The sequence below is a fragment of the Drosophila suzukii genome, chromosome X (genome assembly GCF_043229965.1).
Source record: "Drosophila suzukii chromosome X, CBGP_Dsuzu_IsoJpt1.0, whole genome shotgun sequence".
In the NCBI taxonomy this organism is placed as follows: domain Eukaryota; kingdom Metazoa; phylum Arthropoda; class Insecta; order Diptera; family Drosophilidae; genus Drosophila; species Drosophila suzukii.
Window position 1 is genome coordinate 6,194,405 of NC_092084.1, and position 11,801 is coordinate 6,206,205.

The 11,801-nt window shown below is 47.9% G+C and overlaps 5 protein-coding genes and 1 non-coding gene across 9 annotated transcripts; 3 read left to right on the forward strand and 3 right to left on the reverse strand.

The window, feature by feature from the left end:
* Window positions 1-588: 588 nt before the first annotated feature.
* Window positions 589-2,175, reverse strand: Ost48 (dolichyl-diphosphooligosaccharide--protein glycosyltransferase non-catalytic subunit Ost48). The gene is made up of 2 exons (XM_017083314.4): window positions 1,964-2,175; window positions 589-1,880 (listed from the first exon to the last, which is right to left on the reverse strand). Exons 1-2 carry the CDS (start codon window positions 2,103-2,105, stop codon window positions 673-675), a joined length of 1,350 nt encoding a protein of 449 aa, XP_016938803.2. The 5' UTR covers window positions 2,106-2,175; the 3' UTR covers window positions 589-672.
* An 81-nt stretch (window positions 2,176-2,256) lies between these two features.
* Dlip1 (Dorsal interacting protein 1) lies at window positions 2,257-3,816 on the forward strand. 2 transcript variants are annotated; one of them, XM_036820296.3, is made up of 2 exons: window positions 2,257-2,772; window positions 2,850-2,981. In XM_036820296.3, exons 1-2 carry the CDS (start codon window positions 2,361-2,363, stop codon window positions 2,864-2,866), a joined length of 429 nt encoding a protein of 142 aa, XP_036676191.2. In that variant the 5' UTR covers window positions 2,257-2,360; the 3' UTR covers window positions 2,867-2,981. The 2 variants fall into 2 exon arrangements, with proteins under 2 accessions (XP_036676191.2, XP_016938826.2); XM_017083337.4 differs by having other exon boundaries at window positions 2,261-2,772; window positions 2,894-3,816.
* Window positions 3,483-4,042, reverse strand: NdufA3 (NADH:ubiquinone oxidoreductase subunit A3). The gene is made up of 2 exons (XM_017083339.4): window positions 3,884-4,042; window positions 3,483-3,815 (listed from the first exon to the last, which is right to left on the reverse strand). Exon 2 carries the CDS (start codon window positions 3,804-3,806, stop codon window positions 3,573-3,575), a length of 234 nt encoding a protein of 77 aa, XP_016938828.1. The 5' UTR covers window positions 3,807-3,815; window positions 3,884-4,042; the 3' UTR covers window positions 3,483-3,572.
* Window positions 4,043-4,171: 129 nt separating this feature from the next.
* Zpr1 (zinc finger protein Zpr1) lies at window positions 4,172-5,797 on the reverse strand. The gene is made up of 2 exons (XM_017083302.4): window positions 5,116-5,797; window positions 4,172-5,052 (listed from the first exon to the last, which is right to left on the reverse strand). Exons 1-2 carry the CDS (start codon window positions 5,795-5,797, stop codon window positions 4,352-4,354), a joined length of 1,383 nt encoding a protein of 460 aa, XP_016938791.2. The 3' UTR covers window positions 4,172-4,351.
* Window positions 5,798-6,026: 229 nt separating this feature from the next.
* On the forward strand, window positions 6,027-7,558 carry LOC108016531 (uncharacterized). 2 transcript variants are annotated; one of them, XR_011604692.1, is made up of 2 exons: window positions 6,027-6,164; window positions 6,628-7,558. It is a non-coding gene; the product is annotated as an uncharacterized protein (transcript). The 2 variants fall into 2 exon arrangements; XR_011604693.1 differs by lacking the exon at window positions 6,027-6,164 and adding an exon at window positions 6,180-6,464.
* A 145-nt stretch (window positions 7,559-7,703) lies between these two features.
* ssx (sister-of-Sex-lethal) lies at window positions 7,704-11,534 on the forward strand. 2 transcript variants are annotated; one of them, XM_065868236.2, is made up of 7 exons: window positions 7,704-7,857; window positions 8,538-8,685; window positions 8,760-9,107; window positions 9,312-9,419; window positions 9,494-9,675; window positions 10,642-11,267; window positions 11,380-11,534. In XM_065868236.2, the coding sequence occupies exons 2-7, from the start codon at window positions 8,623-8,625 to the stop codon at window positions 11,532-11,534; spliced, it is 1,482 nt and encodes a 493-aa protein (XP_065724308.2). In that variant the 5' UTR covers window positions 7,704-7,857; window positions 8,538-8,622. The 2 variants fall into 2 exon arrangements, with proteins under 2 accessions (XP_065724308.2, XP_016938752.2); XM_017083263.4 differs by lacking the exon at window positions 11,380-11,534 and having other exon boundaries at window positions 10,642-11,337.
* The last annotated feature ends 267 nt before the right edge of the window (window positions 11,535-11,801 follow it).

Consider the following 11,801-nt stretch of genomic DNA (forward strand, 5'->3'; position numbering starts at 1 on the left):
CAAGGACTTCAAAGAGGGTCGAGAACGTGTTGATGACTTGGAGCGCTCCGGACGACCAACGACGTCAACAGATGACCAACACGTCAATGAAGTGAAGGAATTAGTGCTCAAAAAACGTAGGTTGACTGTAAGAGAACTTACTAATAAGATCGGAATATCAGAAGGATCTGTGAAAACCATTTTGAAAGACCATTTGGGCCTGCGAAAAGTCAAAACTTCTAGCTATCGCCTAAAACCAGGAGACCACTCCGGGAAACGCGTTTCGAGTCGACAGAGGAGACAAAAGCTGAATCGAAAAGGACGCTGATGGAATATAAGCATTTTTTCTATCATTTGTGTGTTGTACATGTGCTGGCAGAGGCTGAGCAGAGCTATTCCCTTAGCCCGCTTAATGGGACGCTGCTATACCGGAAAGTTTGTTCGGCATGTTTCAAGGATTGGAAAAAACGGTGGCACAAGTGCATTTCATCGGGAGGGGATTACTTTGGAGGGGATGGCATTGATTTAGAAAAATTAATAAAGATTTTTTATTTTACAAACGAATTCACCTCACTTTTTGCCGAAAGTAGTGTAAAAAAAGGCATATGCTTTAAATTTGAATGATTGTTAGGTCCTCCAAGCGAGGAACTCCTTTATTTTAGTGATTTGTGTGTTACATTTGAGGTGAGTAAACTACTGCGATTTCTTGTCCTCCTTGGCGGACCTGCCCACGGGCTCGTCCTTGAAGTGGAGGAACACGAACGAGAAGACAAACACGCCGATCATCATGGAAAAGGCGCTGGTGTAGTAGGGGAACGCACTGGGGATAAATCGCTCATACTGCGTGTGCTCCAGCGGACGCACCGACACCTGGGTGGTGCTGTACAAATGCGTGTATCCCACGCGATCGTAGTCTACCTTGAACTGGTAGACGCCGTAGACATCGGGGATTTTGAATTTTGCCTGGTAGGCGCCCGAGTTGGTCTGCTTCAGGTAGGTGCGCACAAAGGGATCGATACGCACGAACTCTAGCTGGATGTCGCTGGCCTTGAAGGCGCGCCACTGACCCTGCACCAGTTCCTCAATACCGATGGTGTAGACGACGGGATCGGTGATGGTGTACGCCTGATCCGGTGGCAGCAGCTCGCCCTCCTTGTGATGCTGCACGGACGCCACACGCAGGCGTCCCGTCTCACCAAACACCCACTGGCTAATGGACTCGGCCACGTCGCGATTACCGGCCAGCTTGTGGAACACACCGCTCTGGGCGTACTGCACCGCCGTGGTGAAGCTTTCGTCGGAGAAGAAGAGCAGCGAGCCGGAAAAGACGACGCGGGCGTTGTTCCTCGCCTGCAGGGCGGCAATAAGCAGGGTGCCACGGCCAACGGCATGCGGATAGTCCGAGACACTGGCCTCGGGATTGTAGCTGTAGGCGGTGCTCTCGGCGGTCAGGAGCTTGAGCACCAGCGGATTCTCTTTGTCGGCAATGAGTCCAGTGCCGCGGTACAGCAGCGGAGCTGAATCCGCCTGCCTGTTGGCCTTGCCCACGATGGTATCCGCCTGGATTAGATTCTTGGCCGATGTGAGGATGGTTGTGTGCTCGCCGGCATCACTGACATCGTAGTGCAGATGATCGATGACCGCCGCGTTCTCCTCGTCCAGCTCAAAGCCGCACTCGGAGGCGAATTCGCGCAGGGCGTCGCCGGATTTCTCGCTGCCCGCCACCAGGACATTGCCGCCATCGTCGACGAACTGTGCCAGGCGCTCCACGCTGACATCGCCGCCGAATTCCTCGACACTTGGTGCGAAGATGATCACGTTTTTGTACAGATATTCGCCGTACTTGGACAGCAGCAGGCTGGAGTCATCGGCCAGCTTGTAGGTCAGTTTGAATCCACGATCTGGAGTAGTATAAGAACAAAAATTTAACTCATATTTCACTTTTTTTTGTCCACGTCAGAGGTTTGCCGGCATTTCAACTCACCCTGCAGCGACTTGAAGAAGATCGAGTGCGTCTCGCGAATGGCCAGGTTGTCCAGCAGAACCAAGGTGCTGGCGTCCGTTTCAAGGACCGCCTGGCAGTGGGCTATCGCCAGGACGGCAATCAGCAGAGCCTTCCACATCATTTTCTTTTATTAATCTTTTCTCTCCGGCTTTTCTGGACACACACACAAATTGACAGGCGGCAGGGTTGCCAGGGTGCGGCTAGATACCAAAAAATACCAAGGAAATGCCAGAAAATTCATCGCCTTCATTGCATTATATATCGATGGATCGATGTTATAATCGATTTGAGTTCCAAACAATAAACAACCAATTTTTTAAAATTCAAACTTGGAATTCCTGTGGCACCCCCCGTGTAAGACGGACAACAAATCAAGATGGACATCTTCGAGAGCTTTTGCCGGACGTGCGGCAACGAGTGCCTGGAGTCACTAGCCATCTACGAAGAGAGCGTCCGGGCGCTGGACAAGATGGTTCCCATCGCGGAGATGCTGGCGGCCTGTCTGCCAGCTTCCCTGCCGCCCCTGGACCAATCCGACGACTATCCCAAGCAGATTTGCCGCATCTGCGTGAGGAAGCTCTCAATGGCCTACGAGTTTAGCCACCAGTGGCTGGGCGCCCACAGCGAGTTCAACGTGGCCCTGAAGTTCGAGCAGCGCAGGAAGCGCAGCTTGGCCAGCAGAAACCAGTCCCAGACCACAACACCATCCCACCAAGCCAAGCCGAAGGATGTCCAGCTGCCCATCGAGACGGCGGAGCCAGTGATCCCGAAAATCGAGCCGGGAGTGGGTGAGCAACTAGGATAACCCCTTCCCTTCCAGTTCATGTACCAAACAACCCCTATCATCACAATGCAATACCCGTAGTGTTCTCTAGTTCCTAATGCCTATCCACCTTCAATCTTCTGCAGCACCTGAACCTGCTACCGTGGAGACGAAGACCAACAGCGACCCCCGGCTTGGTTTCAAGTGCGGCATCTGCAACGAAACTTTTCACACAGAGAAGGCCTGCAAGTTCCACTTTAAATTCTCGCACAAGGATCTTTAGTGCACCTATGGACCTAATCATTTTACTATTAGTTATCTTGCCCACTAACTGCACGACTAGATAGCTACCATTAAATGTATACATTTTTTAATTGCATGCAAATTATTTGTTTTCAGTTAAGACAGTCTTGTGTGAAATGACCAGATATTATTGTAAGCCATATCCCTTTAAGATTAACCATGTTTCATGTTGTACATTTAGATATCTGTATTAGATAGCTATAAATAAATTGAATTTTAAAGAAACGTAATGGATTTGCAAAACTCTAGCTATATAATAAAAGAGAATAAGATAGAGAAAGAACTGACATCTTGAGATTCCTCTAAATTATCCTCGTTGACTAGTTAATGAAATCAAGTGGACTTGTGGAACCTTTGCAAACTCTGTAGAATCTAGATCTAGTGAAAATAAAGGGAAGCGGCAAGGAACCCCCAAGGGTGAACCACTGGACACTGCCTTCTGTACATTTAGTTGTTTGTTTTACTTAGCTATAGCGTAAACAAATAAATCAAAGATGAGCCCGACTTTCGGGGGGTGATCCTCTAGTCGTCCTCGTCGTTGCGGACTTTCTGGGCGCGCGGGTCGTCGTGGCGGAAGACGACGTAGCCGAGCTTGTAGCGCCGGTTGTCGCCGTCCTTGGCATAGTAGTTGGCCACTCCGATGGTGGCCATCACGATCCCGGCGAGGGCCAAGGCGGATCCGCCGACGATGTCCGGAATCTCGTTCCAGGCGCGCTTCAGCAGCGACGTGGAGCCTCGGGCAGCGGATGCGGACATCTTGGTGCTCTGTGGGATCGGAGTAACCCTTTGTTAGTCCACCTAGTACGTTAATTGATTAAGCACAGCATATTTACCAAAAATTAAACGCGTTTAGTTCAGTTACACAACACAAACGGAGACCAAACAGCTGGCAACTAGGCTGCTGACTATCGATAGTTGTTATCGCTGCAGGTGACCAAATTTCGATATGTTAAGTATTGGAAAAGGGCTTTTTAAACTAAACTTTTCGAAAGTTTAAAAAGAAACAAATGACTTTTTATAGAACCCTGACTAGATGTAGGTTTGTATTTTATTTTATTGGTTTTGAAAAAAAGGTTAATCGACAAATTGCAAAAATAGTTAAATATTAAAATTTTTCAAGCTTTTAATAAATGAACAAGTTTATAATTTATTTAAGGAGCCTTTAATTTTTCACAATATAATTATCAAGGATAAAAAAACAAATTGATTTGATTTGGAATTAAAACTGCTATTGCCTAGACGCTACTCGTATGCAACTAAAGCTGGTGTAAATGCAGAGTTCAACACCCAGGATCCAATCATCACGCATCCTGCTCGTAGCCCTCCGTCTTCATATCATTCAAGCCCAGATCCTCGTTGTCCTCGAAGGAGCGATCGTACCGCTCCACAACCAGCCTTCCATCCGGCTCAGCGTCGTCGTCGCTGAGTGATTGCACATATGTGTTGCCGGCCGGATCCTCCAGCACCAGCGTTATCACTTCCTTTAGGTTCATCACGTCGTCGAAGGTTTCGAGGAATCGCTGCATCTGGTTCTTTGCCGCCTCGTCGGCCGAGTCGCGGAACAAGGTGCCGTCCAGCTGATCCCGCATGGCCACAAGCAGGCCTTCAACGGTGGTGAAACGTCCGCACAGAGCGTGCGGACCCACCTCCAAGTCCAGCTCCGGGATGGACAAGCTGCACGTCTCCGACTTGAGTACATCACGTGTCAGATCCTCTTTACCGGCAATCTGTACCCGGAAACGGATACCCTGCGGCTCCACACCGCCGCCGGACTTCACCTCGTTCGTCTTGTGACCACAGGAGCCGCAGACGGTGGCCATGATGACCACCTCCTTGAAGTGCGGGATGTTTGTCAGCTTCATGTTCGTCTCGCATGGCGCCTGGCAGTTGGGACAATTGGTGGGGAACTGCAGCACCTCGCCGTGCAGATTCTCGATGGGCCACGAATCTTCGGCGATGGGCTTCAGCAGGTGTTGCTCCTCGTGGTTCTGCTCGTACAGGCCTGGAATGGAATTGGCAATGTAGTCCATAGCACAATGCTACCTAGCGAACCTCCGATCCTTACCCAATTGCTCGTTTTGCTGCCGGCTGCGGGAAAAGTACGATGTTTTTAGCTGCGGATCGGCGGCGGGGGCAAATGGATTCTCGACAAAGCTGTTGCCGGAGATGTCCTCGAGGAGCAGGCGAAAGGGCGTGGTCATCTCCTTCAAGCGGCGCAATCGCTCGATGTAGTCGTCAATTGAGGCAGCCGCCTCAGGATGATCGATGCGCCGCTTCTCCTGATCCTGCGACAAGCCGGCTATCGTCCGCTCGATGATGCCCTCGACGGTGGTCACCTCGCCCTTCTGCGACTGCACGGGTATCTCCAGCTCCACCTCCGGTATGCTCATACTGGAGTTATCCGATCGCACCACCCGCCTATTGAGATCGGCAACGGACTGCACCTGCAGCTCGATGCGAATGCCGGACTTCTGGATCTCCGACGCCGACTGCATCTCATTATTGATGTGGCCGCAGTGGTCGCACTTGAAGGACATGAGAACCACCTCGCGGAAGAAGGGTATCTTAGTGGGCAGGAGCCGGGTGATGCCCGTTTCGAAGCATCTCATGCAGGCGGACTCGATTTCGACCACTTCGTCGGCCTGCTCCGCGTTGATCTCCCGGAAAATCGGCTCCGGCCGGACGGAAGCGGCCTCCTCCGGCGGACTGGGTGCATTACTGCCGCTGGCGGCGCTCACAGTGGACATTTTTCGGTAGTTATTCACGTAAATCCAGCTGCTATTGTTTAAATTGAAGGGGAATATTTTTGCAACGTGAGTGGTGTGGTGTGACCACCTTGTAAAACTAAGAAAATTCCCTAAATTTGCCGCATATATACTGGTCAACTGTTTCAAAAGCTCGTTCTAGAATCTTCTCGTGTCTGCAGTAAAGCGCTAAAAAATTCTTTTCCTTTGAATTGCACTGCAATGCGGATGTGCATCTGCAAGCGAATTTTTCCAAATTAAAGAGCGTACCTAAAATTATCATTACTTTATCATTTGGATCACCTACACCTGGACCTCTAAAACCGTCATGAAACCCCATACTTAAATTAAAGGGGAATATTTTTGCAACGTGAGTGGTGTGGTGTGACCACCTTGTAAAACTAAGAAAATTCCCTAAATATGCCGCATATATACTGGTCGAGTGTTTCAAAAGCTCGTTCTACAATCTTCTCGTGTCTGCAGTAAAGCGCTAAAAAATCCTTTTCCTTTGAATTGCACTGCAATGCGGATGTGCATCTGCAAGCACATTTTCCCAAATTAAAGAGCGTACCTAAAATTATCATTACTTTATCATTTGGATCACCTACACCTGGACCTCTAAAACCGTCATAAATCCCCATACTTGTTTCCCATCTGCATGTTAAACCAGGTAATACGACTTACCTGACCAATGTTACCTCCTTATTTTACTTACCTAAACCTCTTTAAAAAAAATTCAAAAAGCGAATATATAAACCTCCTTTCATCCCAATAATTTCAGTACAAAGATATCCTTTGTTGTGAACTCATTTAGTTTATTATTTCTATTTTAGCGCAGTGCAAATTTGGTCAGCTCAAAATGGACTCTTCAAGCATTAATTCCTTGCTGGCAGATCAACTGGAACTGGGTGAACGGATTCAGAGCATCATTCGAAATTACAAAAAAGACTCCAGGGGAAGAAAATCGAAACCTGGATATTATAAGGAGCGCCTAACTAAACTGGAACTGCTGTGGGATCAATTTTTCGCAGGAGAGAGTCAAGTTCAACATGCCGTTCGAGGAATGCAAATTGAACATAAATACTTTATTAACGACGTCTTTACGAAAACAAAGAATGTTCTCCTTGAAACTAAGACGGAATTCGCTAAAAAGCTGAACCCGAAAACAGGAGGCATTAAACTAAAATCCACTCCATCAATTAAAAAAAAAATTAAAGTTGAATCAATTTCGCCAATTAAACAAGATATTAAATTTGAATCAATGTCGCCAATCAAAGGAGGTATTGAATTAAAATCAAATTCACCAATTAAGAATGTTCTCCTTGAAATTAAGACGGAATTCACCAAAAACCTGAACCCGAAAACAGGAGACATTAAACTAAAATCCACTTCACCAATTAAAAAAAAAATTAAAGTTGAATCAATTTCGCCAATTAAACAAGATATTAAATTTGAATCAATGTCGCCAACCAAAGGAGGTATTGAATTAAAATCAAATTCACCAAATAAAATCTCATTGAATTCAATGTTCAAAGAACAACAGGTGTTGATGGACAGGTTAGATATTATCATAAATGAAATGTCCGCCGAACCACAAGTTGGTCTTAACCCAGTCTTCTTACCGTATTTGATTGAGATGAAAAATATGCACGAGCAATTATATAAGGACTTTAAAGACTGCCTGTAACTGTTTTATTAAGTTATCTATTATAATAAAACCAGTACAAAATAAATATAAATAAAAACAAATATAATAGCCTTAAACACACATTTTATATTATTATTCAAAAATTTTGTTTTTTGAAATGGTCCTCCTGGTACAATATATCCCAATTCAAAATTTCAAAGGGAAATTCAAAGTCATTTCTGTGCAGTGTATTCTACTGGCACTGCCAAATATCGATAGCCGCAAAGCCAATCGATGTGTGGTGCTGAAGAAAAATCATCGCAGCATCGATAGGTCCATCGCTGATTCTCCACCTCTGCCGCATTAGCGTTTCTTGAGGAAAAGTGCACAAAAACCGCTGTTTTCCGGTGCAGTTAGTGAAGCTGTTTGCTGAAAAGTGAGTATTGTGCGTTTGCCGTGGTGCGCCAAGAGTTTTCCGTGGTCCCCGGTGGTTTTCCCGTGCGGTCGCCGCGTTTTCCACGCATTTTCCGTGTTGCTTTTTTTTCAGCCTGCATGGTGCCCCAAGCCAACTAACACTGACACACTGCTGCCCGTGTACGTGTATGCGTGCGTGTTTGTGCGAGTGCGCATGTATGAGTGCACTTCGTGTTGGTATCGTTTTTTTTTTGCTTCCAGTAGCGTTGTTTTTTTTTTTGTTGTTTATTTTAGTTTTGCAGGGAGCAGGGAGCCCTTGGCCTGCACTGGGTTTTCCCGGGACACAAAATTCCCGGGCGCCCAGCAGGGGTCGTCGTCGTAGTCGTCGTCGTCGACGACGTCGTCGGTGCAACGCGGTGCATCCACTTTCCAGCTAATCTCGCGCCATCCCGCTCGCTCTCCTAGGCCACTCGGCTGCCCCGAGATGTACACACAAATATTCGGCTTTTGCCGAGAGGAGCGCGCTGCAGTTCCGGGAGTCCCGAGTCCGGAGTCCTGGGCTCCTGAGCTCCTGAGTCCAGAGCTGCGCTCAATCCGCATCCTGCAGTCGCGCAACACGGTCTTCAGCTCGCACGAAACTTCTAAAATTGACTTCTGCAGCCTAACAGCTAATTGATTTGCCCTCTCTTTCTATCGTTGCAGCTTGTGGCGCGAACTGCGACGCAAAAACGCATTAAAACTAAAACTCCAGATAAACAGAAGCTACTGAAGGCTGAAATCGCAGGAGATGTCCAATTCGGAGAATATGCAGGGCCAGGAACACGACAACGAGCAGTCATCCGACTTGGAGGTGCGTTTTCTGGCCTAAAAGCCCTGATTTTCATGTCCTGGTTTTAATATCCGATATCTTTTTCCCCCCTGCAGGAGTCCGCCGACAATGTGGGCCGTGATGAGGGCACCGACGAGGACGAGGACAGCAATGGCAACATGCAGCAGGAGGACGGTGACGGTGATGGGAACAACGATGGCGATAACCAGGAGCAGTCCGGTGATGAGGAGCAGAACAATGGCCAGGGTAACGACGGCAATAACAGCTCCGGCCAGCAGCAGCAGCAGCAGCAACAACAGCAGCAGCAGCAGCAAATGGACCGCACCAGTGCCACCAATCTGATCATCAACTACTTGCCCCAGGACATGACCGATCGGGAGCTGTACAACCTTTTCAGCGGCTGCGGGCCCATCAACACCTGCAAGATAATGCGCGACTTTAAGGTAAGAGCTCGGGTTCACCTGGGGATTCGGTCACCAGGTCCCCTGGTTTTCCAGGTGGGCTGGTTGCCATGGGTTACCAGGCCTGGGTGAACTGCACGTCACAGGTGCCATCCCTGTCGCACGTTGCATACACACGAATCTGGATGCTCACCCACGCCTCTCCTCTTCCACCTATTTCCTCTTCCATGAACGCCCACGGAGCAGACCGGATATAGTTTCGGCTACGGCTTCGTGGACTACAAAACGGAGTCGGACTCGGAGGACGCCATCCAGAAGCTGAACGGCTTCTATGTGCGCAACAAGCGATTAAAGGTGGGTTCGTTTGCATCCCCTTCGTATGCCCGTGTATGACCCTCTTTTTTGTATTTGTTGCTACCCGCCCACAGGTCTCGTATGCCCGACCTGGTGGGCAGTCCATCAAGGATACCAATCTGTACGTCATCAACCTTTCGCGGAACATCAACGACGACATGCTCGACCGCATCTTCTCGCCCTTCGGCCTGATTGTCCAGCGTAACATCCTGAGGGACAAGCTCACTGGACGCCCGCGTGGCGTTGCTTTTGTGCGGTGAGTATGGATACGGGAATCGGGAAATGGGATACGAGGTGCGAGATGATCGAAAAATAGGTCAACGTTTCCGATTTAGCATCCAGGTTGGCCCAGATTTATGCAGGAAAATTACACTTTGATTTCCGGATCACCTGTTTTGATTAAAATCTGTGTTCATCCAACAAAAGTGCGCTTTCCGATTTGCTTGTGAAGTAGTTTCAGTGTAAAAATATAAGTGGTATAGAATAGTAACATTTAAACTAGTGCAACGTTGCAACTTTTTGCTGTGCTTATTAAGCGATTATAATCTTAAAAAAAACAATGAGATACAAAGTATTTTGATTAAAAACATTGTGATGCCAATAAATTATTATTAATTAAGAGTAGGGTCAAACCTTCGAGTTCGCGTACGGTTTTTTGGTTTTAAAAACTACTTCTAGTTATAAGTGCTGAATAAGTTGGTTTTAAATTGAAACATTTCATACTTTTTTTACGTTTAAAACCTACTTTTTGTTTACCATGACGAGGAAAAAAAGGGTCTCAGTGTGGCAATATTGTTATTATATTTCAGATCCGGCTAGTGTTGTTTAAATTTGTGTACCAAATCAAGAACCAGATTAAGAAATCTTTTAAAAAACTAGATTGCAACTCAATTTTAAATATCACTAGAAGAGTGACCTATCTCATAGAAGAGAATTTCGAGATCAACGCATTTAAAGATGTCGCGTGTCTTCTAGAAAAGCGATCACAACTTTTGCATTTCTCATACTCTGTGTATGATGATGAAATATATACACTTTCTGTTCTGCATCAATAAAGCAAAAATAGTTTTTCTTCTAGTATATGATCGATATGTAGTTTCACATACCGAAGTGATTTTTATTCCAATGTGAATCAAAGTATAGTCTTGTTTACTTTCAACCTACAATTACTCAGACTCTTAAGTTAGTTTCCCATTCTAAAACTATTATCTCTCACTTGCAGCTACAACAAGCGCGAGGAGGCTCAGGAGGCGATCAAGGCTTTGAACAACACGGTGCCGGAGGGCGGATCGCAGCCAATCTGGGTGCGACTCGCGGAGGAGCATGGCAAGGCCAAGGCGGCCCAGTTTATGTCCCAGATCGGAGGTGGCAACGGTGGTGGAGGCGGTGGCCCGCCGCACATGGGTCCCGGTGGACCAATGCAGCCGCCGCATCACCACAATAACCACCATCACAACAACCACCATAATCCGCATATGCCGCCACATCACCATCAGCAACAGCATCCGCACCAGCATCCGCATCACCATCCGCCGCTGCACCACATGCAGCACCACCATCCCAACAACCACAACAACAATCACCACAATAACCACCATCATAACAACAACAACCACAACAACAACAACAACAATCACCACCACAACATGGGTGGTCCGCATCCACACCACATGCAGCAAATGCACCCGATGGGCATGAACATGGGCATGGGCGTGAACATGGGAATGGGCATGGGCATGGGCATGCCCATCCATGGAGGCGGCGGCGGTGGTGGTGGCGGCGGTGGTGGAGGCGGCGGCGGCAATGGAGGCGGTGGCGGTGGTGGCTTCCACCACATGGCGCACAGAGGTAGATCAAATAGAACAACACGATCTCAAAAACCGCATCCATATAACCATGCACAGAAATTTATCTAAAAACGCCATTAATTTCTTTACACGATATTAGCTGCATCTCACAGGTGAAGTGTTCATGCTGCCATTGCCGATTTGCAGCCGATTCCCCAGCCAGCCGCATCCCGTAGGCAATGGCACTCGCCACAGCCCCAACAAGAACAACCAGAGCAACTGCACCAGCAGATTCAGCAGATTCAGTACGAACCACCGCCCGTCGTAGGCCACCAGAATAGCTACGACCAGATATTATCCCAATCCAACTCCTCCGACTACCTAGTGCCGGTCTACTTCCCAGTCGCCACCTATCCATCGGCCGCCGCCACCTCCACTCCGCCGGCAACAATTACGGCCTATCCAGCTGTGTTGGCCGTGTCCGTTCCAATAACTTCTGACCCAACAACCATGATGGTACCCATTTCCGATGCAGATCCCTCAACCATTTCACTTCCCGTCCCCATGGATGAGGCCATGCACTACTATAACAATA

What these genes read in the sequence shown, in the direction of transcription:
- Ost48 (XM_017083314.4), bottom strand. Translation starts at nt 2,105, where the DNA reads ATGATGTGGAAGGCTCTGCTGATTGCCGTCCTGGCGATAGCCCACTGC. An exon ending in CTTCTTCAAGTCGCTGCAGG is followed by an intron (nt 1,881 to 1,963) that starts GTGAGTTGAAAT and finishes ATACTACTCCAG; the next exon opens with ATCGTGGATTCAAACTGACC.
- Dlip1 (XM_017083337.4), top strand. Translation starts at nt 2,361, where the DNA reads ATGGACATCTTCGAGAGCTTTTGCCGGACGTGCGGCAACGAGTGCCTG. An exon ending in GAAAATCGAGCCGGGAGTGG is followed by an intron (nt 2,773 to 2,893) that starts GTGAGCAACTAG and finishes AATCTTCTGCAG; the next exon opens with CACCTGAACCTGCTACCGTG.
- NdufA3 (XM_017083339.4), bottom strand. Translation starts at nt 3,806, where the DNA reads ATGTCCGCATCCGCTGCCCGAGGCTCCACGTCGCTGCTGAAGCGCGCC.
- Zpr1 (XM_017083302.4), bottom strand. Translation starts at nt 5,797, where the DNA reads ATGTCCACTGTGAGCGCCGCCAGCGGCAGTAATGCACCCAGTCCGCCG. An exon ending in GCAGCAAAACGAGCAATTGG is followed by an intron (nt 5,053 to 5,115) that starts GTAAGGATCGGA and finishes ATTCCATTCCAG; the next exon opens with GCCTGTACGAGCAGAACCAC.
- ssx (XM_065868236.2), top strand. Translation starts at nt 8,623, where the DNA reads ATGTCCAATTCGGAGAATATGCAGGGCCAGGAACACGACAACGAGCAG. An exon ending in AGCAGTCATCCGACTTGGAG is followed by an intron (nt 8,686 to 8,759) that starts GTGCGTTTTCTG and finishes TCCCCCCTGCAG; the next exon opens with GAGTCCGCCGACAATGTGGG. An exon ending in CGTGGCGTTGCTTTTGTGCG is followed by an intron (nt 9,676 to 10,641) that starts GTGAGTATGGAT and finishes TCTCACTTGCAG; the next exon opens with CTACAACAAGCGCGAGGAGG.